General features: G+C 40.8%; 1 protein-coding gene across 1 annotated transcript in view; it reads right to left on the reverse strand.

Annotated features, from left to right (window-relative positions):
• The window catches only part of pth2ra (parathyroid hormone 2 receptor a), a 118,095-nt gene extending 103,502 nt beyond the window's left edge, over positions 1–14,593 (reverse strand). The window contains exons 1-5 of the mRNA XM_045704397.1: positions 14,567–14,593; positions 9,915–10,014; positions 1,946–2,056; positions 1,450–1,577; positions 793–890 (exon numbers count right to left, since the gene is read on the reverse strand). Of these exons, the coding sequence (XP_045560353.1) occupies positions 793–890; positions 1,450–1,577; positions 1,946–2,056; positions 9,915–10,014; positions 14,567–14,593 (464 nt within the window). The remainder of the gene's footprint in view (positions 1–792; positions 891–1,449; positions 1,578–1,945; positions 2,057–9,914; positions 10,015–14,566) is intronic.
• Between the last annotated feature and the right edge of the window lie 4,456 nt (positions 14,594–19,049).

Genomic DNA, 19,049 nt, shown 5'->3' on the forward strand with positions numbered 1-19,049 from the left:
TTGCTTATTGTTTGTTGGCCTTGAAACATACTCACTTTCTCAGAAACCCTATCTAAAATGGCTTCTTGACTCTGCTTAAAATCTTTATTCTTTACTTTAATATCCCTCCTCTCAATGTTTGGAGTATTTGGGCTTTTTTCAACCCATTTGCTTTCATTTCAGATTACTCTGCATTTCCATGTTGCCAAATGTATTTTCACACTCTGCAGTGCACAGCCAGGAAACTGCTATTTCCACACTGGCTTTCCTAGTTCTCATTTGCCTGAGCCAAACTCCCATTAGGCCTATGTCTGTTTTCATCTATTGATTATTACTGGAAGCCTCTCACACTCTTTCAGAAAGACATGCTCATGCACGCACGCAAGTATGCACACAGACAGGCGCAAACACACACACACACACACACGTTTGTTTTACTATACTTTTCGGGGCCCCAAAAATGATTCCCATTCAAAATCCTATTTTCCCTGACCCTTAACCTTGACCCTAACCGTAACCCCAAACTCCTAACCTAAACCTTAATTCTAACCCTAATTGTGACCCTAACCCTAAAGCTTTCTTCCTTGTGGGGACTGGCGAAATGTCCCCACTTGTCCAAATGTTCCTTTTATTACTATCCTTGTGAGGACTTCTGGTCACCACAAGGATAGTAAAACCAAACCACACACACAAGCACACACACACACACACACACACACACACACACACACACACACACACACACACACACACACACACACACACACACACACACACACACACACACACACACACACACACACACACACTCACCTAAAGTATCCGATGATGAAGATAGCCACTAGTAGAGAGCTGAAGGACACAGCGTAGCCAACGGTGTACATGACATAGAGACGCTCAAAGAAGTCCTGCTGGAAAGAGGATACAGGTACTGTAGGTACAGATGTAGGATCTTAATTGGATCACTCTTTTGTTGCTGAGAATTTTCTTGCACAGCAGGAAATGCTAACTTGTAGTGTATTTGACTTTTATTAAGGCTTCTAAAGTTTGTAATTTCCACTTAGAAATGTCAGACTTGATTTGCCCTAAAAGAAAATGTATCAACCCCTACAAAAATGTCCATTAATTATCATACATATAATAATTCACATTTCCTTTTGTTGCATGATTAATTCCCTGGTGTAGCAAACTGGCTCAAATTAAGATCCTACATCTGTATTACTGTAAAGCTTCCCTAACAGAGATGTTACTAGCTGAAACAGCCATGTAATTGACCCAGTTGCTCAGTAGGAGTGAGAATGACAACATTAGGGTTGATCCACATATGCTAAATATATCATATACTGTATGGATAACTGGCTTTGGATAAAACCATCTGCTAAAAGACAATACAATATATACAGTGGCATTGTAGGGTTTCCTGCATATGTGGGGATAAGGCAGCTGCAGTAGCTACAGAACAGTACTCACTTTCCCCCTCTCGTTGCTTGGCTTCAAGAACCCAGGGCCCAGACACTCTGAGTAGTTAGGCCATGTCCTGTTCAGGCTCTCCACAAACACCCACGACCCATTGATGTCACACTTCCTGTAGGCATGACCTGTAATATATATCAACAAATCAACATACTGTATCTCTGTAGCTTACTTGGTTTCACTTGGCACCTCAAGTGAGGCAGTACATAATTCAAATTTCTAAAGTCACTATAAATCCACAAAAAATGCACTATATCAATCATACATTGGTAACCGGGAACTCATTCTCCCATGCAGGCAGAGTTGTTTGTCATAATACTTTATCTGTATACTTAGATTAGACAATACATAATTCAAGTATTAATATAAACTAGCTATGTATCAACCATACACAGGTAGAGGGGAACAACACAGAGATGTTGTGTTCAAATGATATTTCTATGGGGAACCTGGAACCTGTTCTGCCATGCATGCAGAGTGGGGTGTCACCTACCTTTGTGGTTGAAGTCGAAGATGTAGCTGGGGCAGGGGACCTTGGTGACAGCTGCTGGGTGACCCTGAGGCCAGCAGATAAGGCCATCCCAACCAGGGGGGCAGAGGTCATCTAGAGAAGAGGCAGGACACTCTTTTCAACAACAGTGTGTGACCGGTGCAGGACCTCAGAGACACAGTAGGAACACGTTGGAAATGGAGGTTGTTCCAATATTGAAACGTTCCTAACTTTGAGGTTCTACTATATTGACATTTGAAGACAGCATTGTACACTTTGGATAATTTTATAGCTTGATCATATGAGTTATATTGATTTTATACAACGGGTGGATCTAATCCTGGGTGGTGATTGATTAAAACTGCACTGCAGCCGGTGTCTTTTCCACAAGTTACCACCGGCTAAAGCTATGACGTTAAAATACCTATTTACTCTGTTTCATCTCACTGCACAATCCACTGTCTCATGAGCCCATCCAGGCAAATTTATGAACTTGATCTCATCTAGACATTCTCACATTTCTTTTAGACTAGCATTTGATATTCAACAGCAGAGATTTGTATAAACCCTTGCTGTCTGTCTCTCCAACATTTGCAACATTGTTTCAATATTGAAATTCGATATCCAGCTGTCCCATAGTAATGAACGTGTTCGGGAGGAGACAGACAGGCAACTTTCTCAGTCAGTCGAAATCATGAAAACGAATTCATTTTTATTGATATACAGTATACAAAGAAATGAAATAGAAAACAGGTAAAACAAAACTAAATGCAGCAAGTTTGCAGTCTTTCCAGCTTCAGTTTGAAGTGATTGTGCTAGCTGTGTTGTTGGCTAGCTCCTCTGCTCTAAACAACAGTGTCCTGACGAGTGAGCACATTTTCTATGCCAGGTGAAATCGTGTATCATTAGCTCATTGTTATGGATGTATCTAAATAAATGTCACTAGAAAACAACTTAAACAAATGCAAATGCAGCTACTTTGCTGTTATTCTGGCTGCACTGTTTGACCTTGGCTGTAAGTTAGCCGTAGTTGGCTAGCTAGCAACCAAGGGATAAGAATGTTGTCAGCTAGTATGGCAATGGAACATTTACAACGAACTACTGGGTCACATCTCTGGCAACCGAATCGATAAAATTAACGATCAGCCGGCCTGGGTAGCATCTCTAGATTTGTGTCGGGACTGTATCTTGTGGAAGGATGAAATAGTATGAATAAATTCATCAAAATAAAGTTTATGAAAATATGTCAATCATTATTTGAATATGTTTGTAACCAGTTGTATAAAAGTGATAATGCCCTCAAAGCCGGTGTTTGGAGGATATTCTTGCATGGTTTGCCGGCCGTCGACTTCGTCCAGGGCCTGACAACACTCGTGCCAATATATCCTCCCAACACCGTCTTCGAGAGCATTATCACGTGAATATCCCAATTAATGAAGTCGTGGGATGTTAGGTTACAGAACATTCAGAGCATGTACAGTTTATTCCCAGTATACTATGTCTTCTTCACCTTGACCTTACAGTAGCAGAAGTGATGTGCATGCCTTTAAGAGAACCTAGTGCTCCTCTATGAACTTCCCTTACATCCCACCAGCAGACAGGCATTGATACATAGGTGAAGGTGAGACTCATCTTAGATTCAAACCGGGATAGTATATGTCTACATTCATTACCTCACAGATTCATCACTCATTAATGAAACAAAATGTAGTATGACCTTCGGCTGAGTGAATGTAAAAAGCCAGAGGAAGGGAGGGGAGGATAGGGTAGGAGAGGAGAAGAAATTAATAATAAAACATTGTAAATTTGGAAAGTTTGAGTTCAAAGATATGTCTTCTACTGTCACTGATTTCTTAACTGTTAAATTGCCTGATCCACTGGCCCCTGAAAACATAGGAACAGATTCAAAGAAACGTGTCTTGTTTCCCTGAGAGTTTTTTTTATCTGTTGTTTTAAATATGCCACTACGAATAACTTTTCATATTATATGAAATTAATTATGAATATAACATTGTAACATCATCTTCATTCTAGCAGCTGTCAACTGTTGTCAACTGAGTCTATTTGTTCTGTTCTGTCATCAGCAGAGAATCCATGGAAGTGTGTCAAAGTGAGTCAAACCAATCCAAAATGTCCTTTCGGCCAGCCAGACAAAGGTGTGCCAACTACAGTTTTGGGTTTTCAGGTCAACCCATTAGAGGCTGCCAGGGAAACATTCAGAGAGTTTCACCTTGTTGTTCCCCGGAAGCAACATTCTGTAGCTTTAATCTTGCACAAATTTACACTGAGGATAGCTACAGAAATGAGTGCTGATGAATCAACAAGGCATTAAGACCAAGATGATGCAGGAATTGGGATGGGCTAAGGCTGAGGGTCAGTGAGTTTCATCTAGGAAATATGCCTCCCCTCAGGCATGATTAAGACCGTAGTGCGATGATTCTCTGTCATCTGTATGATTCGAATTGCATTCACTACGTTGTCATCACTCTAATTTGCGTGTGCAGACTGATTTATTATGTCCTTTACTTGTATTCTAATTCTGGAACATAATAAAAAAAAAAATATTTGTCACATGCGCCGAATACAACCTTACTGTGACATGCTTACTTACAAGCCCTTAACCAACAACTCCGTTTTAAGAAAGATAACCGTTGAGAAAATATTTACTAAATATACTAATGTAAAAAGAAAGTAACACAATAAAAAACTATAATGAGGCTATATACAGGGGGTACCGGTACCGTGTCAATGTGCGGGGGTACAGGTTAGAGGTAATTAAAGAAATATGTACATGAAGATATGGGTAAAGTGACTATGCATAGATAATAGACAGCAAGTAGCAGCAGTGTAAAAACAAATGGAGCAGGGGGTGTTAATGTAAATAGTCCGGGTGGCCATTTGACTAATTGTTCAGCAGTCTTATGGCTTGGGGGTAGAAGCTGTTAAGGAGTGTTTTGGACCTAGACTTGTCACTCCGGTACCGCTTGCCGTGCGGTAGCAGAGAGAACAGTCTATGACACGGGTGGCTTGAGTCTTTAACAAACTTTAGGGCCTTCCTCTGACACTTCCTGGTATAGAGGTCCTGGATGGCAGGAAGCTTGGCTTCAGTGATGTACTGGGCCATACGCACGACTCTCTGTAGCGCCATGTGGTTGGATGCTGAGAAGTTGCCACACCAGGCGGTGATGCAACCAGTCAGGATGCTCTCGATGGTGCAGCTGTAGAACACTATCTACCAAGGGAGTTCTCATCTATATTATTTGTAGCCATCTATTTACCACCACAAACAGATGCTGGTACCAAGACCACACTCAACGAGCTGTATAAAGCCATAAGCAAACAAGAAAATGCTAATCGAGAAGCGATGCTCCTAGTGGCCGGGGAATTTAATGCAAGCAAACTTAAATCCATTTTACGTCATTTCTACCAGCTTTTCACGTGCCACCAGAGGAAAAAAACTCTAGGCCACCTTTACTCCACACACAGAGACGCATACAAAGCTCTCCCTCACCCTGCATTTGGCAAATATGAGCTAAAGGCAAGAGCTGCCGCTTTCAAGGAACGGGACACTAATACGAACGCTTATAAGAAATCCCGCTATGCCCTCAGACGAACCATCAAACAGGAAAGGTGTCAATACAGGATTAAGATTGAATCCTGCTACACCGGCTCCAACGCTCGTCGGAGGGCTTGAAAACTATTACGGACTACAAAGGGAAACCCAGCCGCGAGCTGCCCAGTGACGCGAGCCTACCAGAAGAGCTAAATGCCTTTTATGCTCCCTTCGATGCAAGCAACACTGAATCATGCATGACAGCACCAGCTGTTCCAGATGACTCTGTGATCACACTCTCCGTAGCCGATGTGAGCAAGACCTTTAAACAGGTCAACATAAAAAAAAATAAATTGTTTAACCTTTATTTAACTAGGCAAGTCAGTTAACAAAAAATTCTTATTTACAATGATGGCCTACCCCGGACGACGCTGGGCCAATTGTGCGCCACCTTATGGGACTCCCAATCACGGCCGGATGTGATACAGCCTGGACTCGAACCAGGGACCGTAGTGACGCCTCTTGCACTGACATGCAGTGCCATAGATCACTGCACCACTTGGGAACATTCACAAATCTGCCAGGCCAGGCGGATTACCAGGACATGTACTCAAAGCATGTACGGACCAACTGGCAAGAGACTTCACTGACATTTTCAACCTCTCCCTGACTGAGTCTGTAATACCTACATGTTTCAAGCAGATCACCATAGTCCCTGTGACCAAGGAAGAGAAGGTAACCTGCCTAAATGATTACAACCCCGTAGCGCTCACATCGGTAGCCATGAATTGCTTTGAATGGCTCACATCAACACCATCATCCCAGAAACCCTAGACCCATACTGCCCCAACAGATCCACAGACGAGGCAATCTCAATCGCACTCCACACTGCCCTTTCCCACCTCGACAATAGGAACACCTATGTAAGAATGTTGTTCACTGACTACAGCTCAGCATTGAACAACATAGTGCCCACAAAGCTCATCGCTAAGCTAAGGACCCTGGGACTAACACTTCCCTCTGCAACTGTTCCTGGACTTCCTGACAGGCCGCCCCTAGGTGGTAAGGGAAGGCAACAACACATCTGCAACGCTGATCCTCAACACTGGGGCCCCTCAGGGGTGCGTGTTCAGTCTCCTCCTGGACTCCCTGTTCACCTACGAGTGCGTGTCCAAACACGACTCCAACACCATCATTAAGTTTGCTGATGACACCACAGTGGTAGGCCTGATCACTGACAACGATGAGACAGCCAATAGGGAGAAGGTAAAAGACCTGGCAGTGTGGTGTCAGGACAACAACCTCTCCCTCAATGTGAGCAAGACAAATGAGCTGATCGTGGACTACAGGAAAAGGCGGGCCGAACAGGCCCCGATTAACATCGATGGGGCTGTAGTGGAGTGGGTCAAGAGTTTCAAGTTACTTGGTGTCCACATCACCAACGAACTATCATGGTCCAAACACCTTTTCCCCCTCAGGAGACTGAAAAGATTTGGCATGAGTCCCCAGATCCTCAAAAGGTTCTACAGCTGCACAATCGAAAGTATCCTGACCGGTTGCATTATTGCCTAGTATGGCGACTGGTCGGCAACTGACCTTAAGGCGCTACAGAGGGTAGTGCTTACGGCCCAGTACATCACTGGGGCCAAGCTTCCTGCCATCTAGGACCTATATACCAGGCAGTGTTTGAGGAAGGCCCAAAAAATGGTCAAAGACTCCAGTTGCCCAAGTCATAGACTGTTCTCTCTGCCAAGTCTGGGACCAAAATGCTCCTTAACAGCTTCAACCCCCAAGCCATAAGACTGCTGAACAATTAATAAAATGGCCACCCGGACAATTTACATTGACACCCCCCCATTTGTTTTAACATTGCATTTAACACAGTCTATTATCTATGCACAGTAATTTTACCCAGACCTATAATTGAAGTCGGAAATTTACATACACTTAGGTTGGAGTCATTAAAACTGGTTTTTCAACCAGTCCACAAATTTCTTGTTAACAAACTATAGTTTTGGAAAGTCGGTTAGGGCATCTACTTTGTGCATGACACAAGTCATTTTTCCAACAATTGTTTTCAGACAGATTATTTAACTTGTAATTCACTGCATCACAATTCCAGTGGGTCAGAAGTTTACATACACTAAGTTGACTGTGCCTTTAAACAGCTTGGAAAATTCCAGAATATGATGTCATGGCTTTAGAAGCTTCTGATAGGCTAATTGACATCATTTACATAATTTGAGTCAATTGGATGTGTACCTGTGGATGTATTTCAAGGCCTACCTTCACACTCAGTGCCTCTGCTTGACATCATGGGAAAATCAAAAAAAATCAGCCAAGACCTCAGAAAGAAATTGTAGACCTCCACAAGTCTGGTTCATCCTTTGGAGCAATTTCCAAACGCCTGAAGGTACCACGTTCATCTGTACAAACAATAGTATGCAAGTATAAACACATGGGACCACACAGCCGTCATTCCGCTCAGCATTCTGTCTCCTATGAGATTAATGTACTTTGGTGCGAGAAGTGCAAATCAATCCCAGAACAACAGCAAAGGACCTTGTGAAGATGCTGGGGGGAAACAGGTACAAAAGTATCTGTATCCACAGTAAAACGAGTCCCTATATCGACATAACCTGAAAGGCCGCTCAGCAAGGAAGAAGCCACTGCTCCAAAACCGCAATAAAAAAGCCAGACAAAGATCGTACTTTTTGGAGAAATGTCCTCTGGTCTGATGAAACAAAAATATAACTGTTTGGCCATAATGGTCATCATTATGTTTGGAGGAAAAGGGGGTGGCTTGCAAGCTGAAGAACACCATCCCAACCATGAAGCACAGGGCTGGCAGTGTCATTTTGTGGGGGTGCTTTGCTGCAGGAGGGACTGGTGCACTTCACAAAATAGATGGCATCATGAGGAGGAAAACTATGTGGATATATTGAAGCAACATCTCAAGACATCAGTCAGGAAGTTAAAGCTTGGTCGCAAATGGGTCTTCCAAATGCACAATGACCCTAAGCATACTTCCAAGGTTGTGGCAAAATGGCTTAAGGACAACAAAGTCAAGGTATTGGAGTGGCCATCACAAAGCCCTGACCTCAATCCTATAGAAAATGTGTGGGCAGAATTGAAAAAGCATGTGCGAGCAAGGAGGACTACAAACCTGCCTCAGTTACACCAGCTCTGTCAGGAGGAATGGGTCAAAATTCACCCAACTTATTGTGGGAAGCTTGTGGAAGGCTACCTGAAACGTTTGACCCAAGTTAAACAATTTAAAGGCAATACTACCAAATACTAATTGAGTGTATGTAAACTTCTGACCCACTGGGAATGTGATGAAAGAAAGAAAAGCTGAATCACTCTACTATTATTCTGACATTTCACGTTCTTAAAATAAAGTGATGATCCTAACTGACCTTAGACAAGGAATTTTTACTAGGATTAAATGTCAGGAATTGTGAAAAACTGAGTTTAAATGTATTTGGCTAAGGTGTATGTAAACTTCCGACATCAACTGTACAAGTACAAATTACCACGACTAACCTGTACCACCGCACATTGACTCTGTACTGGTACCCCTTGTATATAGCCTCATTATTGTTATTTTATATTATTTTTTACTTTAGTTTATTTAGAAAATATTTTCTTAACTCTTTCTTGAACTGCATTGTTGGCTAAGGGCTTTTAGGTAAGCATTTCACGGGAAGGTCTACACCTTTTGTATTCGGCGCATGTGACAAATAACATTTGATGCGCTATAAAACAGCATTTTTCCCCCCTGCCAAATGGCAAAAAGTGTAGAATTGCAATATTTGCTTTGAAACTGCAACATTTTCTCTTAGCCTCATGACAAAATGTGTAGAGTAGAATGATTAAACTGCAAATGTTTCTCTCTGCGCCATAGCAAAATGTGTTGAAATGCAGGAAGTGATCTGAGTCCCCCACACCTTCAGGAAAGTTTATCACACTTGTACGCCTACTTACAGAGGTCCACCTAGCTATATCTTAGGCAGTACCACAGTGTCAAATCAAATCAAATTTTATTAGTCACATGCGCCGAATACAACAGTAGACCTTACAGTGAAATGCTTACTTACGAGCGCCAACCGACAGTGCAGTTTCAAAAAATATGGATAAGAATAAGAGATAAAAGTAACAAGTATCATGATATGTCTGAGGTGCCAGTCTTTATGTTCTCATTACCTGTAGGTTTGTGGATGCAGAGATTCTGGCTACACTGGAGTATGAAGTATCTTTTATTTTATTTTAACATTTTAGTAATCTAGCAGACGCTCTTATCAACAGCAATTCATACTTACTTCACACTTACTTACTGTATGTTTGCCTATACAGTAGCGGAAGCAGTACAGTGTCACAGACATAGGGCATGTTAGGGCATGTTTGATGTTGTATTACCGGCTGGGTTGCGGGTGGAGAGGTTCCGGTGGCACTGGAGTTTAATGTCATACAGAATGTACATCTGCTCCTCTGCTGTCAGGCTCTCCTCAGATCCACCCTGCAGGCAACAAGCAGTGGGAGTTTAACAGTTTAACGAGGAATTTTAGGTCACTTGTGTCAAAACTCTACCAAATTTTTGCATCACAGCACTCCTAGCTTGGGTGGGGAAAGGTTGAATTCAGCCACTGGAATGGAGTCGCTCTTTAAACAGATCAATACCTTACAGGCTATGCTAGAGTTCAGCAGTGATAACTTTTATCTGCTATGATCTGATTGCCACCTTATTTCACACAGAGACTTGAAGATTTGTCACACATTTTCTCTAACCTGATTTACAAGTAATGAAAGACATATGACAGTGACAATATCACAATGTAAAGAGATAACAAATGCTACACATTAAAAATAAAAATGTTTTTATGCAAGCTTCATGAAGAATAATGCACCCACATCACACCTGAGGAACTGTGAATAATGGATATCGTTGTCTGATGAAAACCTCATAGAAAACATTTTTTTAAACTAAAAACAGTAACAGTAAGTTTCCTAAGTGTACTCTGAAAATTTCATGACTCTAGGACCAAGAAAATGTATTCAAAAATGTTTCATGTTCGTTCATGGTAAAATATGGTCATTTTTTTCAATTTCCTGAAAATGTTCAGTTTTGGACATCAGACAGCGACGATATGCATTATTTCTATCATAGTTGCTGCAGAATTTCAGCACTTCCAAAGTAAATTACCAGACTGCAGGCCAGAAGAGCAAGCAATTATTTTCAGATCGTTCGCTCACTCTTCAAATAGTCTTCTTCATGGACTTTAATGTTATTGTAGTTCTTAGCTCTGATTAACAAATAAGTAAGTAGTGCACATTGAACTACCTAATGAGGATTCCACAGAAGAGTTTAATGATGTTGTTGTTTGTGCGTTTCTTTCCCCCCTTATCTTCCTGTTGATAATAAGCATGCTGTTTATTATGGTGGAGACGTTGAGACCAGAGAACTAGGAGCAGGAGGAGGAAGAGAATGTAATGTTCTTCAGTTGGAGTAATGCTTCCCTTTCAAATCCCACTCAAAATATTAAACATTGTTAAAGGACTTTTACTTTTTTTTTATTATTAGCTCGTTCTGTTGTTATATTTGTCCCTTACGGAAAAACAAACCTCTTCTAAGTCTGTCTATGTGTAAGACCTGTTGCAATCCTGAAGTAGCCTAAAGTACAGGAAGGAGTTGAAGTGTTTACATTTTAGTTCCTGGTTGTATATCTTTTCAAAGTAAGATTATGAATGTGCTTCATGTTGCCATGTGAATCAGTATTTAGACGGTGCATGACCTTGCACAGAACAACATTTTTCAATATTACATGGTCCACATGCATAACTTATGTACTGTATTCCTTTGAATTGCAAACCTATTCATGAAAAATGTAACTGATATTTGTCCATCAAGGCCTGGAGCTGAATGGACCTTCACTGGCAGGCTGAATTACATACACCTGACTGATTGAACGGAGTTGACTAGGGGTCAACCTTATAGACGCTAACAACCACAACAGTTCATTGCAGGCACAGACACAGATACATTAGAAGCATCAAATAGAAAGGGAAACGAGAGAAGGTGAATGTGTGCTGTGATGGACAGCTCTTGTCCAAAGGAAGCCTGGAAGCATGGGGGAGCATGGGGAAGCTTAGGGAAGCATGAGGGAGCATGGGGAAGCATGGGAAAGCATGGGGGAGCATGGGGAAGCATGGGGGGAGCATGGGGACCAAGAACCTCCATTGATGAGCAGATTAAATGGAATGATATTAGTACTACTTTGTCTTGCCCGTTCACCCTCTGGCACCCATACACAATCTCAATTTGATCAAGGTTTAAAAATCCTTCTTTAACCTGTTTCCTGATTTAATAAGTCACCTGGTCATGTTATGAATATTTGTTATTTTGATGTGTAGAGGGGGCATCAAAGTTACTCTTGAAGTATTTGGTTATCCATATTTGCAGAATTTAGAAGGAGAACAATCTCTCTAATTTGTCTATCAATACGAATGTGTCCCAATGTTTCAGTTTCTCAACCCTTTAAGCCCAATGTTATGTTTTTGCAACACTTACAAAACTATCTCTAGCTCTGGCTCAAAATGTTTCTTTCTCAATGTCTTTTTTTCTACTTGGTTAATTTCAAGTAATGTACTTGCTTGAATGACTTACACCATATGCTTGTGTTTGGGACCAGTGTGGTCTTTGATATGTGGACAGGTTTCTAATGTTTTAGAAGCTTCCGACTGATGCCACAATAATAATACTGACACAGAACAAATACTACTAAGAGATACATCTAGAGATGAACTATGTAGTGTTTGGCATGATTTTTGAGTTTAGGACATGTACAGGATGCACTTTATTAAATGTTGCATCTTTACATCATTGGGTCTCACAGGATCAAAATTATGAATTCAGTCCATTTGTCTTCTCATTTATACAATAAGAACAACATTTTCTAGGTCTCAGGGAAGGGGAAAATGTTAGTCACGGCATGTCAGTGATTTAGATCTGCTGCACATGCAGGTACTGTAAGCTGTGTTAAAACATCCCCCCTGAGAACCCAATACTGAAGGGAGTAGTACACAGCGTTGTACGAGATCTTCAGTTTCTTGGCAATTTCTCGCATGGAATAGCCTTCATTTCTCAGAACAAGAATAGACTGACGAGTTTCAGAAGAAATTTCTTTGTTTCTGGCCATTTTGAGCCTGTTATCAAACACACAAATGTCGATGCTCCAGATACTAAACTAGTCTAAAGAAGGCCAGTTTTATTGCCTCGGTAATCAGCACAAACATTTTCAGCTCTGCTAACATAATTGCAAAAGGGTTTTCTAATGATCAATTAGCCTTTTAAAATGATAAACTTGGATTATGTAACGGTCGTTATATGGAGTAGACCAAGGCGCAGCGGGTTGAGTGCTCATCTTTACTTTTATTGAGACACTTAAGAACAAAACAAGAAAACAAACGAACGACAAACAGTCTTGCAGGCTAAACATAGCACTGCAGAAACAACCTCCCACAAAAGACAGGTGAAGAAAGGGCTACCTAAGTATGACTCCCAATCAGCAACAACGATGTACAGCTGTTCCTGATTGAGAGCCATACCAGGCCAACAAAGAAATACACAACATAGAAAACCATAGAAATACAAAACAAGAACATTACGCAAAAACCCCGGAACACATAAAACAAACACCCCTCTCACATAAATACATATCCCAACAAACCCCGAACCACATAAAGCAAGCACTCCCTGCCACGTCCTGGCCAAACTACAATAACAAATAACCCCTTTACTGGTCAGGACGTGACAGATTAGCTAACACAATGTGCCATTGGAGCACAGGAGTGATGGTTGCTGATAATGGGCCTCTGTGCACCTATGTCGACATTCCATGAAAAATCTGCCATTTCCAGCTACAATAGTCATTTTAGACATTAACAATGTCTACACTGTATTTCTGATCAATTTGATGTTCATTTAATGAACAAAAAAATCGATTTTCTTTCAAAAACAAGGACATTTCTAAGTGACCTCAAACTTTTGAACGGTAGGGTATACATCTTTTTTTTTTTTACAATTTAAAGGTGTGGTTTAGGAGGTCAGAATACTTACATTGACGAACATTCCTTTTATAGCAAAGAAGTAAGATAGGAGGTTAACTCTTCAAATTCAGCCAAAAGGAACCAAATATTACTACAATTAAATATAGAAAACCTACAAAAATGTTACCTTCCAAAAATATATGTTTTTGATTGCAAAATACAAAAAAGTATTGGTCGTGTTGATCAATTTGGACATTTCAGACATATTAAAACTTAATTTCAGATTTATATACCAATAGACAATATTTTGACAATACTTTTTGGATGACAATACTTTTCATCCATTTTGATGTGATTTTAATAGAATTTCACAGTTTTCTTACCACACATTATTCCTACAGTACCATTGAAGCCCAATGTGGCATTTTTGAGTCCTATAATAAGTATTTCTGAAGGGTAATTAATTTACCCCCTCATTTGGATCTATGCTTGGTCGTATTTAACAGGGTTAAATAATCGATTCATTATGAAAGTCTAAAACGATTTTCCACAGCTGATATTCTTTTTTACTCAATGTTCAACTTTGGCAATTTATACTATTCTAAACATATTGCACTCATCAAAACAAAATCTAAACAACAAAGCTACAAATGGCTATATTGTTCCACTAATACATTACTAGTAAAGGCCCAGTGTAATACCTTTGTGATAAAAAAAAGAAGGGAAAAAAAGAATTCTGGGGATAGTACAGAACCCTCAGCACCCCTACTTGCTGCTAAAACAAAATGTAATGTCATATTTCCAACACAGCTGAACAATTTGGCCTAAGCTTTGTTTCTTACCTGTGCGTCAACAAAAGTCCAGCACAGGAGGAATGAGACGAAGTTCCATAAGATCCACTGCACCATACCTCCAAACAAGGCACTTTTTCTCATAGCTGTTTGTAAAAAAAAAAAAAGCGTTGGCTATCTGGTGTTTGAAACTCAATATTAGTACTTCGGTTAAAAATGATTTGCCATTCCGACTTGCATGGTCGTCATCAGGTTCACCATTCCCGTATTAGGAAACATGTTAAATATCAGACTTGTTTCGACTATGACTGTAAAATCTTCAAAAATAAAAGTTAAAAGGTTCATAAAATATAAATTTCCCGCGCAGGTAACACAAGCGCAAAAACTAGGAAAAGGTCAGAGAGCGCCTGTAAACACATGAAAATAATTCCTTATCCATAACACACATGTCTTCTTCCATACAGTAGGCTACATAGCATATACAGCCTGCCACGACGTCTCAGAACAAGTGTATATATCCATTCCGAATGTCTACACTTTTAGAGAGAAGCGCGCAAATTCCCGGTCCTCGCCAAGCTTGGTGAAGACTTGAAAAGGTACGTGCTCTTGATATCACTAAACTATAGGACGCGGGGATCTTTTGGTGGTTCGGCAAAATACAATTTTCTCTTCTTTAATTTCCACAATCAGCCCGTGTCCATTCAGTGCACACAGTTATTTCAGCATTCAAATTATTGAACAGGAAACTAACAGCGCTACACAGCCTGACACGAAACTCCACCTAATACATGAATCACTCTCCAGGTTTGACTGCACAGAAGTTGAGATTTTGTTACTCTTGTATAATGTATCATAAGTAGAAACAACACTTTAAAGCAAGTCTTGACTGAGGGAATAGTTCAGAAACTTTTCTATTCAAGGACCGTTTGAGTTGCGTGATTTTCTTTTCTGTCTTCGTTTTTCAGTGCTGAAGAGGGGGAGGAGCTATCCATGGTGCTGAAACTTCGTTAGAAGGACAGACACGAAATTTGGACGATGGTGCCCGAGAAATACAGGGAGAAAATCGTTCTTCAACCGAGTGGGGGAAACACGTCCGATGTTGACCTCTCTCTCTCTCTCTCTCTCTCTCTCTCTCTCTCTCTATACATATATATATATATATATATCTTTCTCTACACCCCTCTCTCTCCCACTCTCTCTCTTCCCCTATCTTTCTCTCGCTCTCTCTTCGATCTCTCTCTTACCCCCACCTCTCGCTCTCTCCCTCCACCTCTCAATTAGAATGAAATTCAAAGGGGTAAGCATGTGCTGACATTTCCAGAGAAAAACATTCCTCTCGCTCCCCATCTAGCTCCTCACTGCAGGCATGTACAACAGCTGGTAATTAGTGCAAGTAGACTCTGAGCAGAAGCTACTCAATCTTTGAACTGTGTGTGTGCACACTTATGTGTGAGCTTCTGTGTGTGTGGTGTGTGTGCATGTGTGCGGGTGAGTGCTTCCATACATTCATGTGTATGTGTGCGCATCACACTAAACCATCCTTTTCCTTGTAGATTTTGGACATTTGAAAAGGTTCAGAGAACGTAAATATTTCCCTTCCTCAGCACTCAACAAAACATTTTATAAAAAAGATTGACCAGCACTGGGCGCAAAACTCATGATTCTTGGATCCAAAGCGCGCTGCTCAGACAGACTACTGCGACACCACAGTTCACAATGCTCTAGCAAGCTGTGAGGATACTTGATGATACTTGATGGTATGAGGTCAGTTGGTTTGCAAAGCCTTCACCAAACCATAGCCCTAACCTTAACCACTGGGAATGAATGCCTAAACTCTTTTAACCTTTGAGTTGTTCATGCGAATGAATGTGTCAGAAAATAGACGTCATTAATAATATGTCTAATTCCTAAGGGAAACTATGAGATCTTGTTGTCATGGCACCCTCCCAGCATCCAATTATCAATTCTAATTCAAATATAACACCTGGCACCACTACTTGTTTCTTCAGAAACATAATGTGCAGAGCAGGAAGTAGGGAACCTATTCATGACCTGGGTTGAAGGCAGGATAAGAAGAGGAAAGTGAAACATCAATAATCGCACAGGAAAACACACAGTCTGTGTTACTGCTGTCTCCAAACTGCGTGTGAGAGGGGGTTCTCTTTTGATTCTGTTCCATCTTCCACCTGATGGTAAAAGAACAGAATAAACTCGTCCTGAACTCCGCAGATGTTGTCTTTTAAGAGGTTTCTCATCAGCACAGTGCGAGTGGGAATGCACAGGCATCAGTCACCCTAAAGCATCAGTTCCCCCAGTAGTTGCCAAACCTCCAGCTGCGTACCCTCTCTAGCACCAGGGTCAGCACACTCTCAAATATTGTTTTTTGCCATCATTGGAAGCCTGCCACACACACACACTATACGATACATTTATTCAACATAAGAATAGTTGAATAAATGTATTCAACATAAGAATAAATGTGAGTTTTTGTCACAACCCGCCTCGTGGGAAGTGACAAAGAGCTCTTATAGGACCAGGGCACAAATAATAATATAATAATAATTAATAATTTTGCTCTTTATTTAGCCATTTTACATATAAAATTGTGAATAACTCACCACAGGTTAATGAGAAGGGTGTGCTTGAAAGGACGTCCATAACTCTGCAATGTTGGGTTGTATTGGAGAGAGTCTCAGTCTTACATCATTTTCCACACACAGTCTGCGCCTGTATTTAGTTTTCATGCTAGTGAGGGTCGAGAATCCACTCTTACATAGGTACGTGGTTGCAAAGGGCATCAGTATCTTATCACTTAGCACCATACAAGACCATGGTGCTTGCCTACGGAGCTGTGAGGGGAACGGCACCTCCGTACCTTCAGGCTCTGATCAGGCCCTACACCCAAACAAGGGCACTGCGTTCATCCACCTCTGGCCTGCTCGCCTCCCTACCTCTGAGGAAGCACAGTTCCCGCTCAGCCCAGTCAAAACTGTTCGCTGCTCTGGCACCCCAATGGTGGAACAAGCTCCCTCACGACGCCAGGACAGCGGAGTCAATCACCACCTTCCGGAGACACCTGAAACCCCACCTCTTTAAGGAATACCTAGGATAGGATAAAGTAATCCTTCTAACCCCCCCCCTTAAAAGATTTAGATGCACTATTGTAAAGTGGTTGTTCCACTGGATATCATAAGGTGAATCCATCAATTTGTAAGTCGCTCTGGATAAGAGCGTCTGCTAAATGACTTAAATGTAAATGTTATCAGAGCGATTTGCCAAGGCAGGATACTCTGAGCGCAGCCCTATCCAGAAATCTGGCAGTGGCTTCTGATTAAATTACATTTTCACAGAACCGCTTGTTGCAATTTTGATGAGGCTCTCTTGTTCAGATATCGGTAAGTGGACTGGAGGCAGGACATGAAAGGGAAAACGAATCCAGTTGTTTGTGTCATCCGTTTCGGGAAAGTACCTGCGTAATTGTGCACCAACTCACTCAGGTGCTTCACTATATCACATTTGACATTGTCCGTAAGCTTGAGTTCATTTGCACACAAAAAATCATTCAATGATGGAAAGACCTGTGTGTTGTCCTTGTTAATGCAGACAGAGAAGAGCTCCAACTTCTTAAACATAGCCTCAATTTTGTCCCGCACATTGAATATAGTTACAGAGAGTCCCTGTAATCCTAGATTCAGATCACGCGGGCCTGACTTTCTTTAACCATTAATACATTTTCGAGCAAACGGAATGAGCAGAAGCTACGTTTGGCTACACACGGACCGTTAGTGGAATTCCCGCGAGAGAGTAACGGTTAATGTGATTGGGTGTTAATTATTTGACTAGGCTACCTGTATTTGACATTGTGTTGTTATTTCGCTGAACTCTAGATGGTTTCATTTTATTTTTGGCAGTAAAACGAGGCTAATCAGGCGAGAAAAAAAACTCATTCATATGTATAGCCCCGTTGGAAAATCTAAATGGATTGTTTGAAAATGTAAAAATAATAATAAAAAAAAATGGTAAATGTCTTTTTTAAATATATATAAAAAAATGTCAATCACATATTTGGCGTAAACCCGACAGCATTGCGCGTACCCCTGGTGGTACGTATACCCCAGTTTGGGAATACCTGCTAAAGCATCAGTTCCCCTAAAGATCTAATCATCAATCCTCTCAACACAATCAATGCAACTGCACTTCACTTCATATTCTGATCTGGACAATATATGTACTTACATACAATTAAACAATGGTAATCCCTAGCATTGTCAGTTGTGTAATGTACTTAAGTAAAAATTATTTAATGTACTACTTAAGTAGTTTTGGGGGGTATCTGTACTTGACTTTATTATTTATATTTTTGACAACTTTGACTTTTACTCCACTACATTCCTAATGAAAATCATGTACTTTTTACTCCATACATTTTCCCTGAAACCCAAAAGTACTTGTTACATTTTGAATGCTTAGCAGGACAGGAAAATGGTCCAATTCACGCACTTATCAAGAGAACAACCCTACTGCCTCTAATCTGGCGGACTCACCAAACACAAGTGCTTTGTTTGTAAATGATGTCTAAGTGTTGGAGTGTGCCCCTGGCTATCCTTAAATAAAACAATTAAATAAAATAAAATTGTGGTGTCTGATTTCCCTAATATAAGGAATGTGAAATGATTTATACTTTTACTTTTACTTTTGATATTTTGTATATTTTAGC

The sequence above is a fragment of the Salmo salar genome, chromosome ssa21, assembly GCF_905237065.1.
Source record: "Salmo salar chromosome ssa21, Ssal_v3.1, whole genome shotgun sequence".
Lineage (NCBI taxonomy): Eukaryota > Metazoa > Chordata > Actinopteri > Salmoniformes > Salmonidae > Salmo > Salmo salar.